Here is a 25,861-nt window from a genome sequence, read left to right as displayed (position 1 = left end):
TGCCTAATGGTAAATACGGCCCTGCCCCTATGTACAAGAATATAACTACTATAATACTGCCCCTATGTACAAGAATATAACTACTATAATAATGCCTCTATGTACAAGAATATAACTACTATAATACTGCCTCTTTGTACAAGAATATAACTACTATAATACTGCCCCTATGTACAAGAATATACCTACTATAATACTGCTCCTATGTACAAGAATATAACTACTATAATACTGCTCCTATGTACAAGAATATAACTACTATAATACTGCCCCTATATACAAGAATATAACTACTATAATACTGCTCCCTATGTACAAGAATATAACTACTATAATACTGCCCCTATGTACAAGAATATACCTACTATAATACTGCTCCTATGTACAAGAATATACCTACTATAATACTGCCCCTATATATAAGAATATACTTACTATAATACTGCCCCTATATACAAGAATATAACTACGATAATACTGCCCCCTACGTACAAGAATATAACTACAATAATACTGCCCTCTATGTACAAGAATATAACTACTATAATACTGCCCCTATGTACAAGAATATACCTACTATAATACTGCTCCTATGTACAAGAATATACCTACTATAATACTGCCCCTATATATAAGAATATACTTACTATAATACTGCCCCTATATACAAGAATATAACTACGATAATACTGCCCCCTACGTACAAGAATATAACTACAATAATACTGCCCTCTATGTACAAGAATATATCTACTATAATACTGCTCCTATGTACAAGAATATAACTACTATAATACTGCCCCCTATGTACAAGAATATAACTACTATAATACTGCTCCCTATGTACAAGAATATATCTACTATAATACTGCCCCCTATGTACAAGAATATAACTACTATAATACTGCCCCCTATGTACAAGAATATAACTACTATATTACTGCCCCTATGTACAAGAATATATCTACTATAATACTGCCCCCTATGTACAAGAATATAACTACTATAATACTGCTCCTATGTACAAGAATATACCTACTATAATACTGCCCCTACATACAAGACTATAACTACTATAATACTGCCCCCTATGTACAAGAATATAACTACAATAATACTGCCCGCTATGTACAAGAATATAACTACTATAATACTGCCCCCTATGTACAAGAATATAACTACTATAATACTGTCCCTATGTACAAGAATATAACTACTATAATACTGCCCGCTATGTATAAGAATATAACTGCTATAATACTGCCCCATGTACAAGAATATAACTACAATAATACTGCCCCTATGTACAAGAATATAACTACAATAATACTGCCTCTGTGTACAAGAATATAACTACTATAATACTGCCCGCTATGTATAAGAATATAACTGCTATAATACTGCCTTCCTTGTATTGTGTATCACACTCCTTACTCTCTGGCCATGTATCTTCTTCCTGGGTATCTGAGTATTCGGGAAGGTGCAGATATCTGTGTAATTATCGGGGGGGTGATCACTGAGGGTCACTCGGGGACATTACGAGGACGTGGTGTTGGTTTTGCGGAGGATGAAGCAGGACCCCTCCCGTCTTCCTCCTGCCCTTGTCTTTTCATCTTCTTTCCTTCCCTCCCTGGATAAATCAGTTTGTTTTCTCATCGCAATCACCTTGAGGGTCTTCTGAATCTCTTATCGAGTCTCCGCTCCTCCTCGGTTTCCTGTGTGAACGTCGCCATAAATATTCATGATGCAAAACACACGGGTTTGGGTTGCGAGGTTCCTGCAGAGGAAGCAGAATCTTTTTATAGAAGCAGTTTGCTTTGGCAGAGCCGCAATCTGGGTGATCGGGGGTCCGGCTGTGCCGCGTGCGGTGCCGAGTCTGTGCGGCTTTTATTACTTGTTGGGTCATTTATTAAGTGCCAGGAGGAGAGTCTGGAGGAACATCCCTCCCCAAATCCAGGCTGTGCCTGTCAGCAGCGCAACCAAGGTGGTGGTCTTGCTTTTATGGGCTCCCACGTACCATCATCTTTTGGCAGATATGTGTATGGCTTCCTATTGAGCCTGGTGCTATAGCAGAGACTGCCTGCGCCTACCGGATTCGTAGATTCTCCTGTAGTCTGCACACCGGCCCTTTATACATCATACAAGCATTGCAGAGTGGATGTCGGACGTCTTCCACCTTTCCCCCAGCAGTGTCCTCCTTGAGCAGAAGTTGCTTGTGCACCAATAGGGCCGTAGTGGTCTGGGGGTCCCTCTCATGGTATCTGCCTCACTCTGGACCCTGTGTAATGGGGGTCCTTGGCTGTGAGTATTTCTGGGTACGTAGCCCCCTTCCAGTCACTGAGCTTGGGCTCAGTCAGAAAGGAATCAGGAAAAAGGGAAATGTAATGATCTGAGCAGCCAGAGTTGTCACAGCGCCTCCAAAAATGGCGGGCCTTATGCGACAGGTGGGGTGCCTCCGGTATACAGTGGGTCTGGTGGGGTGTTACCGGTATATAGAGGATCTAGTGAGGTGCTCCCGGTGTACGGTGGGTTTTGTAGAGTGTTCCCGAAATATGGCGGCTCTTGTGGGGTGTTCTCAGTATATGGAGAGTGTTGTGAGATGTTCCCATTATATGGGGGCTCTTGTGAGGTGTTTCCTGTACACAGCAGGTCTTGTAGAGTGTTCCCCGTATACAGCGTGTGTTGTTGGGTGTTCCCGGTATACAGCAGGTCTTGTAGAGTGTTCCCCGTATACAGCGTGTGTTGTTGGGTGTTCCCGGTATACAGCAGGTCTTGTAGAGTGTTGCCGGTATACGGAGGGTCTCGTGGGGTGTTTCTGGCATACAGAGGGTCTTATAGAGTGTTCCCAGTATGCAGCGGCTCTTATGGAGTGTTCCCTGTATACAGAGGGTCTTGTGGGGTGTTCCCGGTATTCAGCGGGTCTTGTGAGGTGTTCCCGGTATTCAGCGGGTCTTGTGGGGTGTTCCCGGTATTCAGCGGGTCTTGTGAGGTGTTCCCGGTATTCAGCGGGTCTTGTGGGGTGTTCCCTGTATACGGAGGGTCTTGTGGGGTGTTTCCTGTATACGGAGGGTCTTGTGGGGTGTTCCCTGTATACGGAGGGTCTTGTGGGGTGTTCCCGGTATACGGAGGGTCTTGTGGGGTGTTCCCGAAATATATGGAGGGTCTTGTGGGGTGTTCCCGGTATACGGAGGGTCTTGTGGGGTGTTCCCGAAATATATGGAGGGTCTTGTGGGCTGTTCCCGGTATACGGAGGGTCTTGTGGGGTGTTCCCGGTATACTGCAGGTCTTGTGGGGTATTCTTCGTATACGGAGGGTCTTGTAGAGTGTTCCTGGTATATGGCAGTTCTTGTGGGGTGTTCTCCCTATATGGTGAGATTTGTGGGGTGTTTCTGGCATACGGCGGGTCTTGTGGGGTGTTCCCGGTATACGGAGGGTCTTGTGGGGTGTTCCCGGTATACGGAGGGTCTTGTGGGGTGTTCCCGGTATACGGAGGGTCTTGTGGGGTGTTCCCGAAATATATGGAGGGTCTTGTGGGGTGTTCCCGGTATACGGAGGGTCTTGTGGGGTGTTCCCGGTATATGGAGGGTCTTGTGGAGTCTTCCTGATATGCGGCGGCTCTTGTGTGGTGTTTCCGGTATACTGCAGGTCTTGTGGGGTATTCTTCGTATACGGAGGGTCTTGTAGAGTGTTCCTGGTATATGGCAGTTCTTGTGGGGTGTTTCTGGCATACGGCGGGTCTTGTGAGGTGTTCCCGGTATACGGAGGGTCTTGTGGGGTGTTCTCTGTATACGGAGGGTCTTCTGGGGTGTTCTCTGTATACGGAGGATCTTGTGGGCTGTTCCCGGCATACAGAGGGTCTTGTGGGGTGTTCCCGGTATACAGAGGGTCTTGTGGGGTGTTCCCGGTATACGGAGGGTCTTGTGGGGTGTTCCCGGTATACAGAGGGTCTTGTGGGGTGTTCCCGGTATACAGAGGGTCTTGTGGGGTGTTCCCGGTATACGGAGGGTCTTGTGGGGTGTTCCCGGTATACAGAGGGTCTTGTGGGGTGTTCCCGGTATACGGAGGGTCTTGTGGGGTGTTCCCGGTGTACGGCAGGTCTTGTGGGGCGTTCCCTGTATACGGAGGGTCTTGTGGGGTGTTCCCGGTATACAGAGGGTGTTGTGGGGTGTTCCCGGTATACGGCAGGTCTGGTGGGCTGTTCCCGGTATACGGAGGGTCTTGTGGGGCGTTCCCTGTATACGGAGGGTCTTGTGGGGTGTTCCCGGTATACGGAGGGTCTTGTGGGGTGTTCCCGGTGTATGGCAGGTCTTGTGGGGTGTTCCCGGTATACGGAGGGTCTTGTGGGATGTTCCCGGTATACGGCAGGTCTGGTGGGGTGTTCCCGGTATACGGAGGGTCTTGTGGGGTGTTCCCGGTATACGGAGGGTCTTGTGGGGCGTTCCCTGTATACGGAGGGTCTTGTGGGGTGTTCCCGGTATACGTCAGGTCTGGTGGGGTGTTCCCGGTATACGGAGGGTCTTGTGGGGTGTTCCCTGTATACGGAGGGTCTTGTGGGGTGTTCCCTGTATACGGCAGGTCTGGTGGGGTGTTCCCGGTATACGGAGGGTCTTGTGGGGTGTTCCCGGTATATTGCTGGTCTTCTTGGGTGTCCCCAGAATACGGGCTGATGTATATATATGAGTATACAGCATACTGTAGGATGTCTTCATCTTCTTCATATTTAATGGCTGTTGCTGTTCCGTGCGAGCGCGCCGGCCAACCATACCATGCATGACTGAGCCGAGCGGCCTCCATCTTTCTCTCCTTCCTTATGTGACAGTATGATTTATTCAAGAGGCAAAAACTTCTCCTGAAGAGCAGGGATCTCCCACTGACCGGGATAAGAGACAGCGGATTCTCCACAGGGATCTCCCACTGACCGGGATAAGAAACAGCGGATTCTCCGCAGGGATCTCCCACTGACCGGGATAAGAGATGGCGGATTCTCCGCAGAGATCTCCCACTGACCGGGATAAGAGATGGCGGATTCTCCGCAGGGATCCCACTGACCGGGATAAGAGACGGCGGATCCTCCGCAGGGATCTCCCACTGACCGGGATAAGAGACAGCGGATTCTCCGCAGGGATCTCCCACTGACCGGGATAAGAGACAGCGGATTCTCCGCAGGGATCTCCCACTGACCGGGATAAGAGACAGCGGATTCTCCGCAGGGATCTCCCACTGACCGGGATAAGAGACAGAGGATTCTCCGCAGGGATCTCCCACTGACCGGGATAAGAGATGGCGGATTCTCCGCAGAGATCTCCCACTGACCGGGATAAGAGATGGCGGATTCTCCGCAGGGATCCCACTGACCGGGATAAGAGACGGCGGATCCTCCGCAGGGATCTCCCACTGACCGGGATAAGAGACAGCGGATTCTCCGCAGGGATGTCCCACTGACCGGGATAAGAGACGGCGGATTCTCCGCAGGGATCTCCCACTGACCGGGATAAGAGACGTCGGATTCTCCGCAGGGATCCCACTGACCGGGATAAGAGACGGCGGATTCTCCGCAGGGATCTCCCACTGACCGGGATAAGAGACGTCGGATTCTCCGCAGGGATCTCCCACTGACCGGGATAAGAGACAGCGGATTCTCCGCAGGGATCTCCCACTGACCGGGATAAGAGACAGCGGATTCTCCGCAGGGATCTCCCACTGACCGGGATAAGAGACAGCGGATTCTCCGCAGGGATCTCCCACTGACCGGGATAAGAGATGGCGGATTCTCCGCAGAGATCTCCCACTGACCGGGATAAGAGATGGCGGATTCTCCGCAGGGATCCCACTGACCGGGATAAGAGACGGCGGATCCTCCGCAGGGATCTCCCACTGACCGGGATAAGAGACAGCGGATTCTCCGCAGGGATGTCCCACTGACCGGGATAAGAGACGGCGGATTCTCCGCAGGGATCCCACTGACCGGGATAAGAGACGGCGGATTCTCCGCAGGGATCTCCCACTGACCGGGATAAGAGACGTCGGATTCTCCGCAGGGATCTCCTCCTGATCCTCCACCAATGCAGTCAGAGGGCGCTGTCCATTGATCTCCTGAACCTGCTGCATTCATGAGAAAGGCTGTACGGGGGATGATCTGGGGTCACAATGCCGCACACCCCAAATAACACAGATTATCAGATTCACAGCAGCACAAAGTATTTCAGCTCAGGAAGTCAAACACACTGTGTATGTGATCTTCTGCTTGTTGTACCTGTACAGTTCCTCTATGTGGACATTTTGCCCCCACATGCTCAGCAGTGACCCCAGTGATAGTGCAGTATTAACCTTTCATGTGCTGGACGTAATCTGCCCGCTGTTAATGGTTAGAATCCGGGAGTATTGCAGTGTGTGGTGCTAGTGATGGTCAATGGTGGTCAGTGGTGGTCATTGGTGGTGAGTGGGTGTCAGTGGTGATCAGCAGGGCTGCCACCAGGAATTTCAGGGCCCCATACTGCCAAAATTTTCGGGCCCCATTCAGACTCCGCCTCCACTACAGCTCCGCCCACAGCTCCACTTCTATCCCTCGAACCTTTGGCAATAGAAAAAAGTTGTTTCCAGCATCACGTCCAAGAAATGAGGTTAAAAACCAATTTTATTCCCTAAGGTTAAAACCAACACTAGGCTGGATGGACGTCCACAGAGTATAAGACAAAGGCTGACGCGTTTCACACCTAAAAGAGGTTCTTAGACTATGTTCCCACGGGACTCTGTACCCGCGGATTTTGCCGCAGAAAACCTGCAGATTTATCTGGATTTTCTAGATAAATCTGCAGGTTTACGCTAAGCACAGACACTCCCCATGTTACCCTATGGGATTTGGGGAGTGCTGTATCAATGCTGTGGATGTCCCGCAGCCGCACGTAACTGCATGTCAATTATTCCTGCGGAAATACCTGCGGAAATCCCGGCCCTCCACTATGGAGATAGAGGCCGTGACTTCCACAGGTACGGCCACAGGTTTACCGCAGATACAGTACAGATCAAAAGTTTGGACACACCTTCTCATTCAAAGAGTTTTCTTTATTTTCATGACTCTAAAAATTGTAGATTCACATTGAAGGCATCAAAACTATGAATTACCACATGTGGAATGAAATACTTAAAAAGTGTGAAACAGCTGAAAATATGTCTTATATTCTAGGGTCTTCACAGTAGCCACCTTTTGCTTTGATTACTGCTTTGCACACTCTTGGCATTTTCTTGATGAGCTTCACGAGGTAGTCACCGGAAATGGTTTTCCAACAGTCTTGAAGGAGTTCCCAGAGATGCTTAGCACCTGTTGGCCCTTTTGCCTTCACTCTGCGGTCCAGCTCACCCCAAACCATCTCGATTGGGTTCAGATCTGGTGACTGTGGAGGCCAGGTCATCTGGCGTAGCACCCCATCACTCTCCTTCTTAGTCAAATAGCCCTTACACAGCCTGGAGGTGTGTTTGGGGTCATTGTCCTGTTGAAAAATAAATGATGGTCCAACTAAACGCAAACCGGATGGAATAGCATGCCGCTGCAAGATGCTGTGGTAGCCATGCTGGTTCTGTATGCCTTCAATTTTGAATAAATCCCCAACAGTGTCACCAGCAAAGCCCCCCCCCACACCATCACACCTCCTCCTCCATGCTTCACGGTGGGAACCAGCCATGTAGAGTCCATCCGTTCACCTTTTCTACAAAGACACGGTGGTTGGATCCAAAGATCTGAAATTTGGACTCCTCAGACCAAAGCACAGATTTCCACTGGTCTAATGTCCATTCCTTGTGCTCTTTACCCAAACAAGTCTCTTCTGCTTGTTGCCTGTCCTTAGCAGGGGTTTCCTAGCAGCTATTTTACCATGAAGGCTGCTGCACAAAGTCTCCTCTTAACAGCTGTTCTAGAGATGAGAAGGTGTGTCCAAACTTTTGGTCTGTACTGTATTTCGCTGGAATCCCGCAGCAATGTATAGCTGCGGGTTCCAGGGATCAGCTGCGGGAAAACTGCGGCCGTACCTGCGTATATATTCCCGGGTACAGAGTCCCGTGGGCACATTAGTCTTAGACATATCCTTTTAGATTTGCATATTATGGAATAAAATTGGTTTTTCACCTTATTTCTTGGATGTGACGCTGCAAACTACTTTTTTTTATTGCTGGACTTTGCCTCTTTGAACATGGAGCTGACCCCCCTGCACCGTCCCCCAGAGACGGTGTGTGTGTGTGTGTGTGTGTGTATATAGTGTGTGTGTGTGTGTATGTGTGTGTATGTGTGTGTGTATGTGTGTGTATGTGTGTGTGTGTGTATATGTGTGTATGTGTGTGTGTGTGTGTGTGTATAGTGTGTGTGTGTGTGTGTGTGTGTGTGTGTGTGTATGTGTGTGTATGTGTGTGTCTGTATGTGTGTGTATGTATATAGTGTGTGTATGTGTGTGTATGTGTGTGTGTCTGTATGTGTGTGTGTATGTATGTATGTCCGCTAAAGGAATCCGCACCATCGCATTTACAATCACGAAATTTTGCACAGACGCCCCATGGGACCCAGGGAGCGTCGTAGACAATGTTTTGACAGACAAATTTAACCCCGTGCTTTACAGTTAGTCTCTAAAATCCTGCCGCCATTAAACTGAATGGAGGTGGGAGCTATAGGTTATTAATAGCAACTGTCAGTGGTTGCTATATGAACAAAATAAACTGTTAGTATAAGAAGCTTATGCGTGAGGTTATATGAGGTCAGTGGTGAGACGGATAGAGAGACAGAAAAAGACAGACAGAGACACAGACAGAGGGGGAAAGAGACAGCCCTGGAAAGAGACAGATGGGCAAAGAGACAGACCTGGAAAGAGACAGCCCTGGAAAGAGACAGATGGGCAAAGAGACAGACCTGGAAAGAGATAGACGGGCAAAAAGACAGACCTGGAAAGAGACAGACCTGGAAAGAGACAGACCTGGAAAGAGACAGACGGGGAAAGAGACAGACGGGCAAAGAGACAGACCTGGAAAGAGACAGACGAGCAAAGAGACAGCCCTGGAAAGAGACAAACGGGCAAAGAGACAGACCTGGAAAGAGACAGACGGGCAAAGAGACAGACCTGGAAAGAGACAGACGGTCAAAGAGACAGACCTAGAAAGAGACAGCCGGTCAGAGAGACAGACCTGGAAAGAGACAGACCTGGAAAGAGACAGACCTGAAAAGAGACAGACGGGCAAAGAGACAGCCCAGGAAAGAGACAGATGGGCAAAGAGACAGCCCTGGAAAGAGACAGACGGGCAAAGAGACAGACCTGGAAAGAGACAGCCCTGGAAAGAGACAGACGGGGAAAGAGACAGACCTAGAAGGAGACAGACGGGCAAAGAGACAGACCTGGAAAGAAACAGGCCTAGAAAGAGACAGACGGGGAAAGAGACAGCCGGGGAAAGAGACAACCCTGGAAAGAGACAGACGGGGAAAGAGACAGACGGGGAAAGAGACAGACGGGGAAAGAGACAGACGGGGAAAGAGACAGACGGGGAAAGAGACAGACGGGGAAAGAGACAGACGGGGAAAGAGACAGACGGGGAAAGAGACAGACCGAGAACGAGACAGACCGGAAAAGAGACAGACCAGGAAAGAGACAGACTGGGAAAGAGACAGACTGGGAAAGAGACAGACTGGGAAAGAGACAGACTGGGAAAGAGACAGACTGGGAAAGAGACAGACCGGGAAAGAGACAGACGGAGAAAGAGACAGACCTGGAAAAAGACAGCCCTGGAAAGAAACAGTCCTGGAAAGAGACAGACGGTAAAGAGACAGACGGGCAAAGAGACAGCCCTGGGAAGAGACAGACGGGGAAAGAGACAGACGGGGAAAGAGACAGACGGGGAAAGAGACAGACGGGGAAAGAGACAGACGGGGAAAGAGACAGACAGGGAAAGAGACAAACCTGGAAAGAGACAGACCAAGACAGACGGAAAAGAGACAGACGGGGAAAGACACAGACAGACACACACAAATAGTCAGACAGAGACATAGACACAGACAGACAAGGAAAGAGACAGACAGAGAGACAGACAGACAGCGACACACAGACAGAGACTTGGACAGAGACAGAGAGACAGTTACTATCACTGGCAATGCCCGGGTACTACAGCTAGTTATATATAAAGCTGAGTGTGTGTATGTATGTGTGTATGTATGTGTGTGTGTGTGTGTGTGTCCCCGCTAAAGGAATCCACACTGTCGCATTTACAATCACGAAATTTTGCACAGATGCCTCATGTGACTCAGGGAACGTCATAGACTATGTTTGGCCGGGAAAATTTAACCCTGCGCTTTACACTTACTCTTCAAAAAACCTGCCTACATTAAAGTGAATGGAGCCTGGAACTACTGGTTTTAATAGCAGCTGTGATTGGTTACAATAGGAACAAAGGACATTCATAGTATAACAAGCTTATGTGTGAGGTGATATGATGTCAGTGGGGAGACAGAAAGAAACAGACAGCCAGAGACAGACACAGAGACAGACGGTAAAAGAGACAGACAGACAGACAGACGGGGAAAGAGACAGAGACAGATGGGGAAAGAAACAGATGGGGAAAGAGACAGACAGATGGGAAAAGAAACAGACGGGAAAAGAGTCATATGGGAAAAGAAACAGACGGGAAAAGAGGCAGACGGGAAAAGAGGCAGACGGGAAAAGAGGCAGACGGGAAAAGAGGCAGACGGGAAAAGAGACAGACGGGGAAAGAGACAGACGGGGAAAGAGACAGACGGGGAAAGAGACAGACGGGGAAAGAGACAGACGGGGAAAGAGACAGACGGGGAAAGAGACAGACGGGGAAAGAGACAGACGGGGAAAGAGACAGACGGGAAAAGAGACAGACGGGAAAAGAGACAGACGGGAAAAGAGACAGACGGGAAAAGAGACAGACGGGAAAAGAGACAGACGGGGAAAGAGACAGACGGGGAAAGAGACAGATGGGGAAAGAGACAGACAGAGACAGATGGGGAAAGAGACAGACTGGGAAAGAGACAGACAGAAACAGATGGGGAAAGAAACAGACTAAGACAGAGACAGACAGGTAAAGAGACAGACAGGTAAAGAGACAGACAGGGCAAGAGACAGACAGGGCAAGAGACAGACAGGGCAAGAGACAGATGGGGCAAGAGACAGACGGGGAAAGACAGAGGCAGACACAGAGATAGAGAGACAGACAGACACAGAGATAGAGACAGACAGACTGATACAGATACAGAGACAGAGAGATAGAAACAGACAAATAGAAACATAGACACAGACAGAGAAGGAAAGAGACAGACAGAGACACACAGACAGACTGGGAGAGACACAGTGACAGTTACTATCCTGGGCAACGCCTGGGTACTACAGTTAGTAATATATAAAGCTGAGTATGTGTGTATGTATGTGTCCGCTAAAGAAATCTGCACCGTCTCATTTACAATCACAAAATTTTGCACAGACGCCTCATGTGTCTCAGGGAACGTCATAGACTATGTTTTGATGGGAAAATTTAACCCCACACTTTACAGTTATTCACCAAAAAACCTGTTTACATTAAAGTCAATGGAGCTGCGAATTGCAGGTCATTAATAAGAGCTGTGATTGGTTGCTATAGGCAAGGAAGGTCATTCATAGTATAAGAAGCTTATGTGTGAGGTAATATGATGTTGGTGGGGAGACAGAGACAGACAGGGAATGAGAGAGAGAGACAGGAAAGGGAGGCTGACAGGGAAAGAGAGAGAAAGACAGACAGGGAAAGAGAGAGAGACAGGGAAAGAGAGAGACAGACAGGGAAAGAGAGAGACAAAGAGACAGGGAAAGAGAGCGAGAGACAGACAGGGAAAGAGAGAGACAAAGAGACAGGGAAAGAGAGAGAAAGACAGACAGGGAAAGAGAGAGAGACAGGGAAAGAGAGAGACAAAGAGACAGGGAAAGAGAGAGAAAGACAGACAGGGAAAGAGAGAGAAAGACAGACAGGGAAAGAGAGAGAGACAGGGAAAGAGAGCGAGACTGACGGAATGGGAGAGACAGACTACATGTACAGTTACACACACTATACATTACCTCATCTTGCAGCTCTTGATCGGTGCAGAGCAGGAGAGGAGCCGCTGGGACCTGCACGGAGGCTGCAGCAGCTGAACAACAGGACCTGCCACTTTACCGGTCATGTGATCAGGCACATGATTAGTCAGATGACCTGACAGGTCCTTCACCTCAGCCTCTGTAGTACATTTACTGTCCTGCTCTGTAGGACCGATCACATAAATCAGTGCAGAGCAGCTCTCTATGAGCGACCTGGGCCCCCTCATTGCTGTGATGGCGGACCCACCCCCTGGGGTCCGGTGAGCAGAGGAATGAGACGGGCCAGGCCCCCCTCCTGGCTTCTGCTCACGGGGCCCCTTACAGGAGTCACGGTTGTAATGCCCTGATGGCGGCCCTGGTGGTCAGTGGCTGTCATTGGTGATCAATGGGGGTCCTGCCTCCCTGCACAGACCCCTCACCTCTCCTCACTTCGTCCATCCAGCTGTCACTCACGCTCTTGTCCTCTTTGCAGGTGTAACACACAGGACTACATATGGCACAAGGGTCTGCGCTGCGAGTCCATCATCACCGACTTCCAGGTGATGTGTGTGGCAGTCGGCACCGCCGCGCTCGTCGTCCTCCTCCTCTTTATGATGACCGTCTTCTTTGCCAAAAAACTCTATCTGCTCAAAACCGAGAACTACAAACTGCGCAAAAGAAAGTAAGTGACCCCCTGCAAGGTGAATGTCTGTCCTGTATAACCAGTGTATCTAAGCATGACGTGTGATGCTGACCACTGAGCCGTGTATCCAATCCTATCCTGTGTGATACTGTTTCCTTAGTTGTGTATCTAATTGTTTCTGTGTGGTTCTAACTGCAGAGCTGTGCATCTGATCCAACAGTACCCCCCATCCTATATCTGATCCAGCAGTACCCCCATCCTATATCTGATCCAGCTGTACCCCCCATCCTGTATCTGATCTAGGAGTACCCCTATCCTATATCTGATCCAGCAGTACCCCCCATCCTGTATCTGATCCAGCAGTACTCCCATCCTATATCTGATCCAGCAGTACCCCCATCCTATATCTGATCCAGCTGTACCCCCCATCCTGTATCTGATCTAGGAGTACCCCTATCCTATATCTGATCCAGCAGTACCCCCCATCCTATATCTGATCCAGCAGTACCCCCATCCTATATCTGATCCAGCTGTACCCCCCATCCTGTATCTGATCTAGGAGTACTCCTATCCTATATCTGATCCAGCAGTACCCCCCATCCTGTATCTGATCCAGCAGTACTCCCATCCTATATCTGATCCAGCAGTACCCCCCATCCTATATCTGATCCAGCAGTACCACCCATCTTGTATCTGATCCAGCAGTACCCCCCATCTTGTATCTGATCCAGCAGTACCCCCCATCCTGTATCTGATCCAGCAGTATCCCCATCCTGTATCTAATCCAGCAGTACCCCCCATCTTATATCTGATCCAGCAGTACCCCCATCCTGTATCTAATCCAGCAGTACCCCCCATCCTATATCTAATCCAGCAGTACCCCCCATCTTGTATCTGATCCAGCAGTACCTCCATCCTGTATCTGATCCGCCAGTACCTCCATTCTGTATCTGATCCAGCAGTACCCCCCATCCTATATCTGATCCAGCAGTACCCACATCCTATATCTGATCCAGCAGTACCCCCATCCTGTATGTGATCCAGCAGTACCCACCATCCTGTATCTGATCCAGCAGTACTTCCCATCTTGTATCTGATCCAGCAGTACCCCCCATCCTATATCTGATCCAGCAGTACCCCCCATCCTATATCTGATCCAGCTATACCCCCAATCCTATATCTGATCCAGCAGTACCCCCCATCCTATATCTGATCCAGCAGTACTGCCCATCCTATATCTGATCCAGCAGTACCCCCATCCTATATCTGATCCAGCAGTACCTCCATCCTATATCTGATCCAGCAGTACCCCCCATCCTATATCTGATCCAGCAGTACCCCCCATCCTATATCTGATCCAGCAGTACCCCCCATCCTATATCTGATCCAGCAGTACCCCCATCCTATATCTGATCCAGCAGCACCCCCCCTGTGAGGTAAATCCGGAGATATGACGATAAATCATGATATTCAAGTATGTCAGGAAGCCCTCTCCTGGTGTCACCCCCCCTTTCCTTCACACAACTGGTTTAGCAACAAATCCCATGGCCATGTCCTGTGATATGGAAATTAGGTGGTGTGGGAACAATGGACACAGGATGACTCCCTGCCGTCACCCTGTAGTAGGAGCTGCTAGCTAGTTAGCAAGGCTATGGAAATAGCCAGACAGAACGACTCCAGTAAAAAATGGTTCATATCTCGCAAGCCATATTTCCGATAAATATGGCAACCATAAAAATGGTGTCTCCGCATGTGGACGATGCCGGCACCCCCTTTTTATGGGAGCAGGACATTGGGAAATGCCCCAGGCGTGATATCAGCCAATGGGGAACTGGCAGACAGGTCATGAGTCCCCTCGTTCTGTAGCTAAATTCATAACTGTCACAATGAGAGCATTGGCGTCCGCCTACGACGCTCCCAGGCAAAGTTATGGCCAATATCCCCTTGCTGGATAATTCTGATCCATGCAGGGGGAGTGGCAGTGCTTCCCTGTGAGGTCACTAAGGTAGGAGGGGACCTGGATCTGCCCAGGTTGATAACCCTACTTCGGCCATTTTCCAGTGTTCTTCTGCTCGGGGGCCTGGTTGGGAAAGACCTGTGAGGGAGTTCCTGGAAACCTGGTCTACAGCGCCCCCCTGTGGCCAGACGCAACAAGGTAACTGCTGGAACTGTGTATGCCTGTTTGTAACCCATGCTTTGATTGTAACTGTACTCTGACATATGTATATTCTGTAGATTCCCTATTGTATATATTGTAGTTCTAGTGTGCTTTAGGCTGATTAAATTATATAATTAATCTTGGGCTGTTCTGTTATCTCGATCTTGAATCCCACGTCTGTGTGTTCGGCTAATAGTTACCGTAAATCGGTTGGTGGCAGCGAATTGTGCCAAGGATTATTGTGGGGAGGCCAGTGAGATTCGGGGAGATTTTATATATTCCGCCCGCGGAGGTCGGGGGAATATATACCTTACTCTCACCGGGGACCCTTCAATAATCGGCATAAGTAGTATAGCGGCCTCCTTGCTTATGGTCGGGCAATTCCATAATTGGCCTGACTATAAGAGGGGCGCTAGAGAGCGCGTCACGTGCTCTGTCTGTCGGTCGGGAGGTATAAAGGAGGGGTGACCCCCACTTGTTACCCCCCGATTGTGACGTACTGGTAGCCAGCGCGGGGGATTTCTGAGTGACCCCCCCGGTGGTTTGTGACACCCCCCATCCTGTATCTGATCCAGCAGTACCCCCATCCTATATCTGATCCAGCAGTACCCCCCCATCCTGTATCTGATCCAGCAGTACCCCCCATCCTATATCTGATCCAGCAGTACCCCCCCATCCTGTATCTGATCCAGCAGTACCCCCCATCCTGTATCTGATCCAGCAGTATCCCCATCCTATATCTGATCCAGCAGTACCCCCCATCCTATATCTGATCCAGCAGTACCCCCCCATCCTGTATCTGATCCAGCAGTACCCCCCATCCTGTATCTGATCCAGCAGTACCCCCATCCTATATCTGATGCAGCAGTACCCCCATCCTATATCTGATCCAGCAGTACCCCCCATCCTATACCTGATCCAGCAGTACCCCCCCATCCTGTATCTGATCCAGCAGTACCCCCCCATCCTGTATCTAATCCAGCAGTACCCCCCATCCTATACCTGATCCAGCAGTACCCCCCCATCCTGTATCTGATCCAGCAGTACCCCCCATCCTGTATCTGATCCAGCAGTACCCCCATCCTATATCTGATGCAGCAGTACCCCCCATCCTATATCTGATCCAGCTATACCCCCAATCCTATATCTGATCCAGCAGTACCCCCCATCCTATATCTGATGCAGCAGTACCCCCATCCTGTATCTGATCCAGCAGCACCCCTCCATCCTATATCTGATCCAGCAGTATCCCCATCCTGTATCTGATCCAGCAGTACCCCCATCCTATATCTGATCCAGCAGTACCCCCATCCTATATCTGATCCAGCAGCACCCCCCCATCCTATATCTGATCCAGCAGTACCCCCATCCTGTATCTGATCCAGCAGTACCCCCATCCTGTATCTAATCCAGCAGTACCCCCCCATCCTATATCTGATCCAGCAGCACCCCCCCATCCTATATCTGATCCAGCAGCACCCCCCCATCCTATATCTGATCCAGCAGTACCCCCCCATCCTGTATCTGATCCAGCAGTACCCCCATCCTGTATCTGATCCAGCATTACCCCCATCCTATATCTGATCCAGCAGCACCCCCCCATCCTATATCTGATCCAGCAGTACCCCGGTCCTATATCTGATCCAGTAGTACCCCCATCCTGTAGCTAGGGCAGTGGAGTTTTCCTCGGTGGTGGCCGTTCTGGTCTTTGTAGTCCGCTGTGTCCGCTGGTTGTTGCTGTGACTTTTTCATGGCTGCTCCGGACAAAGCCCCATCTGTCGGGCGCAGGAATAAGGAGCCCCCGCCGGGCAGCAGCTGTCCGCGGGCTTTACAGATCCGCTGAATGTGGGGGGCGTACACTTGTATTGTGGGTGATCTGTCAGGCGGAGGTAACCGATGTGCGGGCGGTGGGGGCTGCATCACAAGCTTCAGAGGGACCCGATGACCCTGTGCCAACCCAACCTGCACCGGAATGATGCGCCCTGCTGGCATCTTAAAGAGCCACTGCACCATTGTTCCATTTGCACCGTGTGATCTGCACAGTGTGGCGGTTCTTCATGGAGAGGTCTCTAAAGGGCCATCGACATGATGCGGCCCAAGGGCTCGTTAGTCTGGAGCCGTCACATTGCATTAAGTAATCGATTTCCTTCCCCCACACTTCCCCTTTAAGAGGATTTTCAGCGATTTTGTAGTGGAGTGATCACAGCTGGCTGATAACAGAGAGTAATAGCTGTGTAGTGATGATATAAACACCCTGTATTAATCTGTGGCCTCTTCTCTTGCAGCAGGTACCGGACTCCCTCTGAGCTCCACAATGATAATTTCTCGCTCTCCACCATTGCGGAAGGGTCACACCCAAATGTAAGAAAACTATGCGACACTCCATCTAAACTGTCCCCCCATGTCCGTGCAATGGCTTACTATGATAACGTTATCTGTCAGGTAACTCGTCTGTTTCATGTCTACCCTTCTGCATGCTGCAAGCTTCCCGCACTGAGCAGGGAGGGTTCAGAGAGCAGGGACACGACACCCCACTGTATGCCGGGACCCCAAAACCCCCCCAGCATGACTCCACCTGGGCAATCACCAAATACACTGATAGACAAGGGAACAAAGCCGGAGTAAAGGTCTCCCTGCCTGCGATGGAGCCGTGAATGCTGCATGATGACTGCGAAACTCCAAGAGCGCGTCTGCTCCATGTGTCTCCTTGACTCAATCTCTTGTATCCTCTTGTCTCCAACTCTTGTGTCTTCTCCTTTGTTTCCTCATCTCCATCTCTTGTGTCTCCATCTCTTGTGTCTCCATCTCTTGTGTCTCCATCTCTTGTGTCTCCTTGTCTCAATCTCTTCAATCTCATCTCTATTTCTGTGTCTCTTCATCTCCATCTCTTTTATCTCCTCATCTCCATCTCTTGTGTTTCTTTGTCTCCATCTCTTGTATCCTCTCACTTCCATTTCTGGTGTCTCCTCGTCTCACTCTCTTGTGTTTCCTTGTCTTCATCTCCTGTAACTCCTTGTCTCCATCTCGTGTCTCCTACTATAAGTCATCTTCATCTCATGCGTCTCCCCCTCTCCACCTCTTGTATCCTCTCTACTCCTCATCTCCATCTCCTGCGTCTCCTTGTCGCCTTATCTCTATCTTCTACATTTCCTCATCTCCATCTTGTGTGTCTCCTCTTGTGTCTCTTCTTCTCCTTCTTGTCTCCTCATCTCCATCTTGTGTCTCCCCATCTCCATCTCCTGTGTCTCCTCGTCTCCATCTCCTGTGTCTCCTCGTCTCCATCTCCTGTGTCTCCTCTTCTTCATCTCCTGTGTCTCCTCGTCTTCATCTCCTGTGACTCCTCGTCTTCATCTCCTGTGTCTCCTCGTCTCCATCTCCTGTGTCTCCTCGTCTCCATCTCCTGTGTCTCCTCATCTTCATCTCCTGTGTCTCCTCCTCTCCATCTCCTGTGTCTCCTCGTCTCCATCTCCTGTGTCTCCTCGTCTCCATCTCCTGTGTCTCCTCGTCTCCATCTCCTGTGTCTCCTCGTCTCCATCTCCTGTGTCTCCTCGTCTCCATCTCCTGTGTCTCCTCGTCTCCATCTCCTGTGTCTCCTCGTCTCCATCTCCTGTGTCTCCTCGTCTCCATCTCCTGTGTCTCCTCGTCTCCATCTCCTGTGTCTCCTCATCTCTATCTCCTGTGTCTCCTCGTCTCCATCTCCTGTGTCTCCTCGTCTCCATCTCCTGTGTCTCCTCGTCTCCATCTCTTTTAGTTACTCATCTCCATCTCCTGTGTCTCCTCATCTCTATCTCCTGTATCTCCTTGTCTCCATCTCCTGTGTCTTCTCGTCTTCATCTCCTGTGTCTCCTCATCTCCATATTCTGTGTCTCCTCATCTCTATCTCCTGTGTCTCCTCATCTCTATGTCCTGTGTCTCCTCATCTCCATCTCCTGTGTCTCCTCATCTCCATCTCCTGTGTCTCCTCATCTGCATCTCCTGTGTCTCCTCATCTCCATCTCCTGTGTCTCCTCATCTCCATCTCCTGTGTCTCCTCATCTCCATCTCCTGTGTCTCCTCATCTCTATCTCCTGTGTCTCCTCATCTCTATCTCCTGTGTCTCCTCATCTCTATCTCCTGTGTCTCCTCGTCTCCCATCTCCTGTGTCTCCTCGTCTCCATCTCCTGTGTCTCCTCGTCTCCCATCTCCTGTGTCTCCTCGTCTCCCATCTCCTGTGTCTCCTCGTCTCCCATCTCCTGTGTCTCCTCGTCTCCATCTCCTGTGTCTCCTCGTCTCCATCTCCTGTGTCTCCTCGTCTCCCATCTCCTCGTCTCCCATCTCCTGTGTCTCCTCGTCTCCATCTCCTGTGTCTCCTCGTCTCTATCGCCTGTGTCTCCTCGTCTCCCATCTCCTGTGTCTCCTCGTCTCCCATCTCCTGTGTCTCCTCGTCTCCATCTCCTGTGTCTCCTCGTCTCCATCTCCTGTGTCTCCTCTTCTTCATCTCCTGTGTCTCCTCGTTTCCATCTCCTGTGTCTCCTCGTCTTCATCTCCTGTGTCTCCTCGTCTCCCATCTCCTGTGTCTCCTCGTCTCCATCTCCTGTGTCTCCTCGTCTCCCATCTCCTCGTCTCCCATCTCCTGTGTCTCCTCGTCTCCATCTCCTGTGTCTCCTCGTCTCCATCTCCTGTGTCTCCTCGTCTCCATCTCCTGTGTCTCCTCGTCTCCATCTCCTGTGTCTCCTCGTCTCCATCTCCTGTGTCTCCTCGTCTCTATCGCCTGTGTCTCCTCGTCTCCCATCTCCTGTGTCTCCTCGTCTCCATCTCCTGTGTCTCCTCGTTTCCATCTCCTGTGTCTCCTCGTCTCCCATCTCCTGTGTCTCCTCGTCTCCATCTCCTGTGTCTCCTCGTCTCCCATCTCCTGTGTCTCCTCGTCTCCATCTCCTGTGTCTCCTCGTCTCCATCTCCTGTGTCTCCTCGTCTCCCATCTCCTGTGTCTCCTCGTCTCCCATCTCCTGTGTCTCCTCGTCTCCATCTCCTGTGTCTCCTCGTCTCCATCTCCTGTGTCTCCTCGTCTCCATCTCCTCGTCTCCCATCTCCTGTGTCTCCTCGTCTCCATCTCCTGTGTCTCCTCTTGTCCATCTCCTGTGTCTCCTCGTCTCCATCTCCTGTGTCTCCTCGTCTCCATCTCCTGTGTCTCCTCGTCTCCATCTCCTGTGTCTCCTCGTTTCCATCTCCTGTGTCTCCTCGTCTCCCATCTCCTGTGTCTCCTCGTCTCCATCTCCTGTGTCTCCTCGTCTCCATCTCCTGTGTCTCCTTGTCTCCATCTCCTGTGTCTCCTTGTCTCCATCTCCTGTGTCTCCTCGTCTCCATCTCCTGTGTCTCCTCGTCTCCATCTCCTGTGTCTCCTCGTCTCTATCGCCTGTGTCTCCTCATTTCCATCTCCTGTGTCTCCTCGTCTCCCATCTCCTGTGTCTCCTCGTCTCCATCTCCTGTGTCTCCTCGTCTCCATCTCCTGTGTCTCCTCGTCTCTTTCGCCTGTGTCTCCTTGTCTCCATCTCCTGTGTCTCCTCGTCTTCATCTCCTGTGTCTCCTCGTCTTCATCTCCTGTGTCTCCTCGTCTCCATCTCCTGTGTCTCCTCGTCTCCATCTCCTGTGTCTCCTCGTTTCCATCTCCTGTGTCTCCTCGTCTCCCATCTCCTGTGTCTCCTCGTCTCCATCTCCTGTGTCTCCTCGTCTCCATCTCCTGTGTCTCCTCGTCTCCCATCTCCTGTGTCTCCTCATCTCCCATCTCCTGTGTCTCCTCGTCTCCATCTCCTGTGTCTCCTCGTCTCCATCTCCTGTGTCTCCTCGTCTCCATCTCCTCGTCTCCCATCTCCTGTGTCTCCTCGTCTCCATCTCCTGTGTCTCCTCTTGTCCATCTCCTGTGTCTCCTCGTCTCCATCTCCTGTGTCTCCTCGTCTCCATCTCCTGTGTTTCCTCGTCTCCATCTCCTGTGTCTCCTCGTCTCCATCTCCTGTGTCTCCTCGTCTCCATCTCCTGTGTCTCCTCGTCTCCATCTCCTGTGTCTCCTCGTCTCCATCTCCTGTGTCTCCTTGTCTCCATCTCCTGTGTCTCCTCGTCTCCATCTCCTGTGTCTCCTCGTCTCCATCTCCTGTGTCTCCTCGTCTTCATCTCCTGTGTCTCCTCGTCTCCATCTCCTGTGTCTCCTCGTCTCCATCTCCTGTGTCTCCTCGTCTTCATCTCCTGTGTCTCCTCGTCTCCATCTCCTGTGTCTCCTCGTCTCCCATCTCCTGTGTCTCCTCGTCTCCATCTCCTGTGTCTCCTCGTCTCCATCTCCTGTGTCTCCTCGTCTCCATCTCCTGTGTCTCCTCGTCTCCATCTCCTGTGTCTCCTCGTCTCCATCTCCTGTGTCTCCTCGTCTTCATCTCCTGTGTCTCCTCGTCTTCATCTCCTGTGTCTCCTGGTCTCCATCTCCTGTGTCTCCTCGTCTCCATCTCCTGTGTCTCCTCGTCTCCATCTCTTGTGTCTCCTCGTCTTCATCTCCTGTGTCTCCTCGTCTCTATCGCCTGTGTCTCCTCGTCTCCATCTCCTGTGTCTCCTCGTCTCCATCTCCTGTGTCTCCTCGTCTCCATCTCCTGTGTCTCCTCGTCTCCATCTCCTGTGTCTCCTCGTCTCCATCTCCTGTGTCTCCTCGTCTCTTTCGCCTGTGTCTCCTTGTCTCCATCTCCTGTGTCTCCTCGTCTCCATCTCCTGTGTCTCCTCGTCTCCATCTCCTGTGTCTCCTCGTCTCCATCTCCTGTGTCTCCTCGTCTCTTTCGCCTGTGTCTTCTCGTCTCTTTCGCCTGTGTCTTCTCGTCTCTATCGCCTGTGTCTCCTCGTCTCTTTCGCCTGTGTCTTCTCGTCTCTATCGCCTGTGTCTCCTCGTCTCTTTCGCCTGTGTCTTCTCGTCTCCATCTCCTGTGTCTCCTCGTCTCCATCTCTTGTGTCTCCTCGTCTCTATCGCCTGTGTCTCCTCGTCTCCATCTCCTGTGTCTCCTCGTCTCCATCTCTTGTGTCTCCTCGTCTCTATCGCCTGTGTCTCCTCGTCTCTATCGCCTGTCCCCTCGTCTCTATCTCCTGTGTCTCCTCGTCTCTATCGCCTGTGTCTCCTCGTCTCCATCTCCTGTGTCTCCTCGTCTCCATCTCCTGTCTCCTCGTCTCTATCTCCTGTGTCTCCTCGTCTCTATCGCCTGTGTCTCCTCGTCTCCATCTCCTGTGTCTCCTCGTCTCCCATCTCCTGTGTCTCCTCGTCTCCATCTCCTGTCTCCTCGTCTCCATCTCCTGTGTCTCCTCGTCTCCATCTCCTGTGTCTCCTCGTCTCCATCTCCTGTGTCTCCTCGTCTCCATCTCCTGTGTCTCCTCGTCTCCATCTCCTGTGTCTCCTCGTCTCCATCTCCTGTGTCTCCTCGTCTCCATCTCCTGTGTCTCCTCGTCTCCATCTCCTGTGTCTCCTCATCTCCATCTCCTGTCTCCTCGTCTTCATCTCTTGTGTCTCCTCATCTCCATCGCCTGTGTCTCCTCGTCTCCATCCCCTGTGTCTCCTCGTCTCCATCTCCTGTCTCCTCGTCTTCATCTCCTGTGTCTCCTCGTCTCTATCTCCTGTGTCTCCTCGTCTCCATCTCCTGTGTCTCCTCGTCTTCATCTCCTGTGTCTCCTCGTCTCCATCTCCTGTGTCTCCTCGTCTTCATCTCCTGTGTCTCCTCGTCTCTATCTCCTGTGTCTCCTCGTCTTCATCTCCTGTGTCTCCTCGTCTTCATCTCCTGTGTCTCCTCGTCTCCATCTCCTGTGTCCCCTCGTCTCCATCTCCTGTGTCTCCTCGTCTCTATCTCCTGTGTCTCCTTGTCTCCATCTCCTGTGTCTCCTCGTCTCCATCTCCTGTGTCTCCTCGTCTCCATCTCCTGTGTCTCCTCATCTCCATCTCCTGTGTCTCCTCGTCTCCATCTCCTGTGTCTCCTCGTCTCCATCTCCTGTGTCTCCTCGTCTCCATCTCCTGTGTCTCCTCGTCTCCATCTCCTGTGTCTCCTCGTCTCCATCTCCTGTGTCTCCTTGTCTCCATCTCCTGTGTCTCCTCGTCTCCATCTCCTGTGTCTCCTCGTCTCCATCTCCTGTGTCTCCTCGTCTCCATCTCCTGTGTCTCCTCGTCTCTATCTCCTGTGTCTCCTCGTCTCCATCTCCTGTGTCTCCTCGTCTCCATCTCCTGTGTCTCCTTGTCTCCATCTCCTGTGTCTCCTCGTCTCCATCTCCTGTGTCTCCTCGTCTCCATCTCCTGTGTCTCCTCATCTCCATCTCTTGCATCTCATCTCCATCTCCTGTGTCTCCTCGTCTCCATCTCCTGTGTCTCCTCCTCTCCATCTCCTGTGTCTCCTCGTCTCCCATCTCCTGTGTCTCCTCGTCTCCATCTCCTGTGTCTCCTCGTCTCCATCTCCTGTGTCTCCTTGTCTCCATCTCCTGTGTCTCCTCGTCTCCATCTCCTGTGTCTCCTCGTCTCCATCTCCTGTGTCTCCTCGTCTCCATCTCCTGTGTCTCCTCGTCTCCATCTCCTGTGTCTCCTCGTCTCCATCTCTTGTGTCTCCTCATCTCCATCTCTTGCATCTCATCTCCATCTCTGCTTTCTCGTCTCCATCTCTTGTATCTATTTTTTTCTCTTGTACCTCATAGTTGCAAAGGTTTTAATAAGACTGAGGTCCATCACACTCAACCACCAATTATACATTTTTTGTCACTAAATTATCTATAACAGACTATGTTGTGTGAGGAAATCCTCCAGCCCTGATATAAAGCTGTTATAGCATCTGCCATTACTACCTCTTGTGGTCGCATTCCACAGTCTGACTGCTCTAACTGTAAAGAACCCTTCCTATTTAGCTGCCGGAATCGCTTTTCTTCCACTCGCAGTGAGTGCCCCCTGGTCCTTAGTATTGTCTTTGGAAGAAATAAGTCATGTGCCAGTCCTTTATATTGACCACACATGTATTTATACATATAAATGAGATCTCCTCTGAGATGTTTTTGTTTTTCTCTAAGCTAAACAAGCCCAACTTTTCCAGCCTCTCATCGTATGGGTGGCTCCATATGCCCACCATAGAACGGACTAACTTCTGAATGTCCTTTTTTAAAATGTGGAGCCCAAAACTGGATCCCATATTCTAGATGTGGCCTTACAAGTGATTTATAGAGGGGTAACAATACGTTGGGATCGCTGGATCTAATCTTTCTTTTTATACACCCTAAAATCTTGTTTGCTTTAGCAGCTGCTGCCTGACATTGAGTGCTGCTGCTCAGCTTATTTGTAACCAGAATCCCCCGGTCTTTCTTCTGTTCTGTAGTGTCTAGTTTCCATCTCCTCTGTCTCCTTTTGTCCATCTCTGGAGTCTCCTCGTCTCCATCTTTTGTGTCTCCTCTTCTTCACCTCTTATGTCTCTTCGTTCCCATTTTTTGTGTCTCCTCATCTCCATCTCCTGTGTCTCCTCTTGTCCATCTCCTGTGTCTCCTCGTCTCCATCTCCTGTGTCTCCTCGTCTCCCATCTCCTGTGTCTCCTCGTCTCCCATCTCCTGTGTCTCCTCGTCTCCATCTCCTGTGTCTCCTCGTCTCCCATCTCCTGTGTCTCCTCGTCTCCCATCTCCTGTGTCTCCTCGTCTCCATCTCCTGTGTCTCCTCGTCTCCATCTCCTGTGTCTCCTCGTCTCCCATCTCCTCGTCTCCCATCTCCTGTGTCTCCTTGTCTCCATCTCCTGTGTCTCCTCGTCTCCATCTCCTGTGTCTCCTCGTCTCTATCGCCTGTGTCTCCTCGTCTCCCATCTCCTGTGTCTCCTCGTCTCCATCTCCTGTGTCTCCTCGTCTCCCATCTCCTGTGTCTCCTCGTCTCCCATCTCCTGTGTCTCCTCATCTCCCATCTCCTGTGTCTCCTCGTCTCCATCTCCTGTGTCTCCTCGTCTCCATCTCCTGTGTCTCCTCGTCTCCCATCTCCTCGTCTCCCATCTCCTGTGTCTCCTCGTCTCCATCTCCTGTGTCTCCTCGTCTCTATCGCCTGTGTCTCCTCGTCTCCCATCTCCTGTGTCTCCTCGTCTCCCATCTCCTGTGTCTCCTCGTCTCCATCTCCTGTGTCTCCTCGTCTCCATCTCCTGTGTCTCCTCTTCTTCATCTCCTGTGTCTCCTCGTTTCCATCTCCTGTGTCTCCTCGTCTTCATCTCCTGTGTCTCCTCGTCTCCCATCTCCTGTGTCTCCTCGTCTCCATCTCCTGTGTCTCCTCGTATCCCATCTCGTCGTCTCCCATCTCCTGTGTCTCCTCGTCTCCATCTCCTGTGTCTCCTCGTCTCCATCTCCTGTGTCTCCTCGTCTCCATCTCCTGTGTCTCCTCGTCTCCATCTCCTGTGTCTCCTCGTCTCTATCGCCTGTGTCTCCTCGTCTCCCATCTCCTGTGTCTCCTCGTCTCCATCTCCTGTGTCTCCTCGTTTCCATCTCCTGTGTCTCCTCGTCTCCCATCTCCTGTGTCTCCTCGTCTCCATCTCCTGTGTCTCCTCGTCTCCCATCTCCTGTGTCTCCTCGTCTCCATCTCCTGTGTCTCCTCGTCTCCATCTCCTGTGTCTCCTCGTCTCCCATCTCCTGTGTCTCCTCGTCTCCCATCTCCTGTGTCTCCTCGTCTCCATCTCCTGTGTCTCCTCGTCTCCATCTCCTGTGTCTCCTCGTCTCCATCTCCTCGTCTCCCATCTCCTGTGTCTCCTCGTCTCCATCTCCTGTGTCTCCTCGTCTCCATCTCCTGTGTCTCCTCGTCTCTTTCGCCTGTGTCTCCTTGTCTCCATCTCCTGTGTCTCCTCGTCTCCATCTCCTGTGTCTCCTCGTCTCCATCTCCTGTGTCTCCTCGTCTCCATCTCTTGTGTCTCCTCGTCTCCATCTCCTGTGTCTCCTCGTCTCTTTCGCCTGTGTCTTCTCGTCTCTATCGCCTGTGTCTCCTCGTCTCTTTCGCCTGTGTCTTCTCGT

At 50.9% G+C, this 25,861-nt stretch overlaps 1 protein-coding gene across 3 annotated transcripts in view; it reads left to right on the top strand.

Annotated features, from left to right (window-relative positions):
• The window catches only part of CSPG5 (chondroitin sulfate proteoglycan 5), a 95,612-nt gene that overhangs the window by 54,606 nt on the left and 15,145 nt on the right, over positions 1-25,861 (top strand). For 2 of the 3 annotated variants that reach the window (XM_075315836.1, XM_075315838.1), the window contains exons 3-4: positions 12,565-12,753; positions 17,158-17,314. In XM_075315836.1, coding sequence (XP_075171951.1) covers positions 12,565-12,753; positions 17,158-17,314 — 346 coding nt within the window. The remainder of the gene's footprint in view (positions 1-12,564; positions 12,754-17,157; positions 17,315-25,861) is intronic. The other variant, XM_075315837.1, reaches the window with a different exon arrangement.

Source organism: Anomaloglossus baeobatrachus, chromosome 6, assembly GCF_048569485.1.
Source record: "Anomaloglossus baeobatrachus isolate aAnoBae1 chromosome 6, aAnoBae1.hap1, whole genome shotgun sequence".
Taxonomy (NCBI): domain Eukaryota; kingdom Metazoa; phylum Chordata; class Amphibia; order Anura; family Aromobatidae; genus Anomaloglossus; species Anomaloglossus baeobatrachus.
This window is presented reverse-complemented; position numbering and strand designations above follow the sequence as displayed.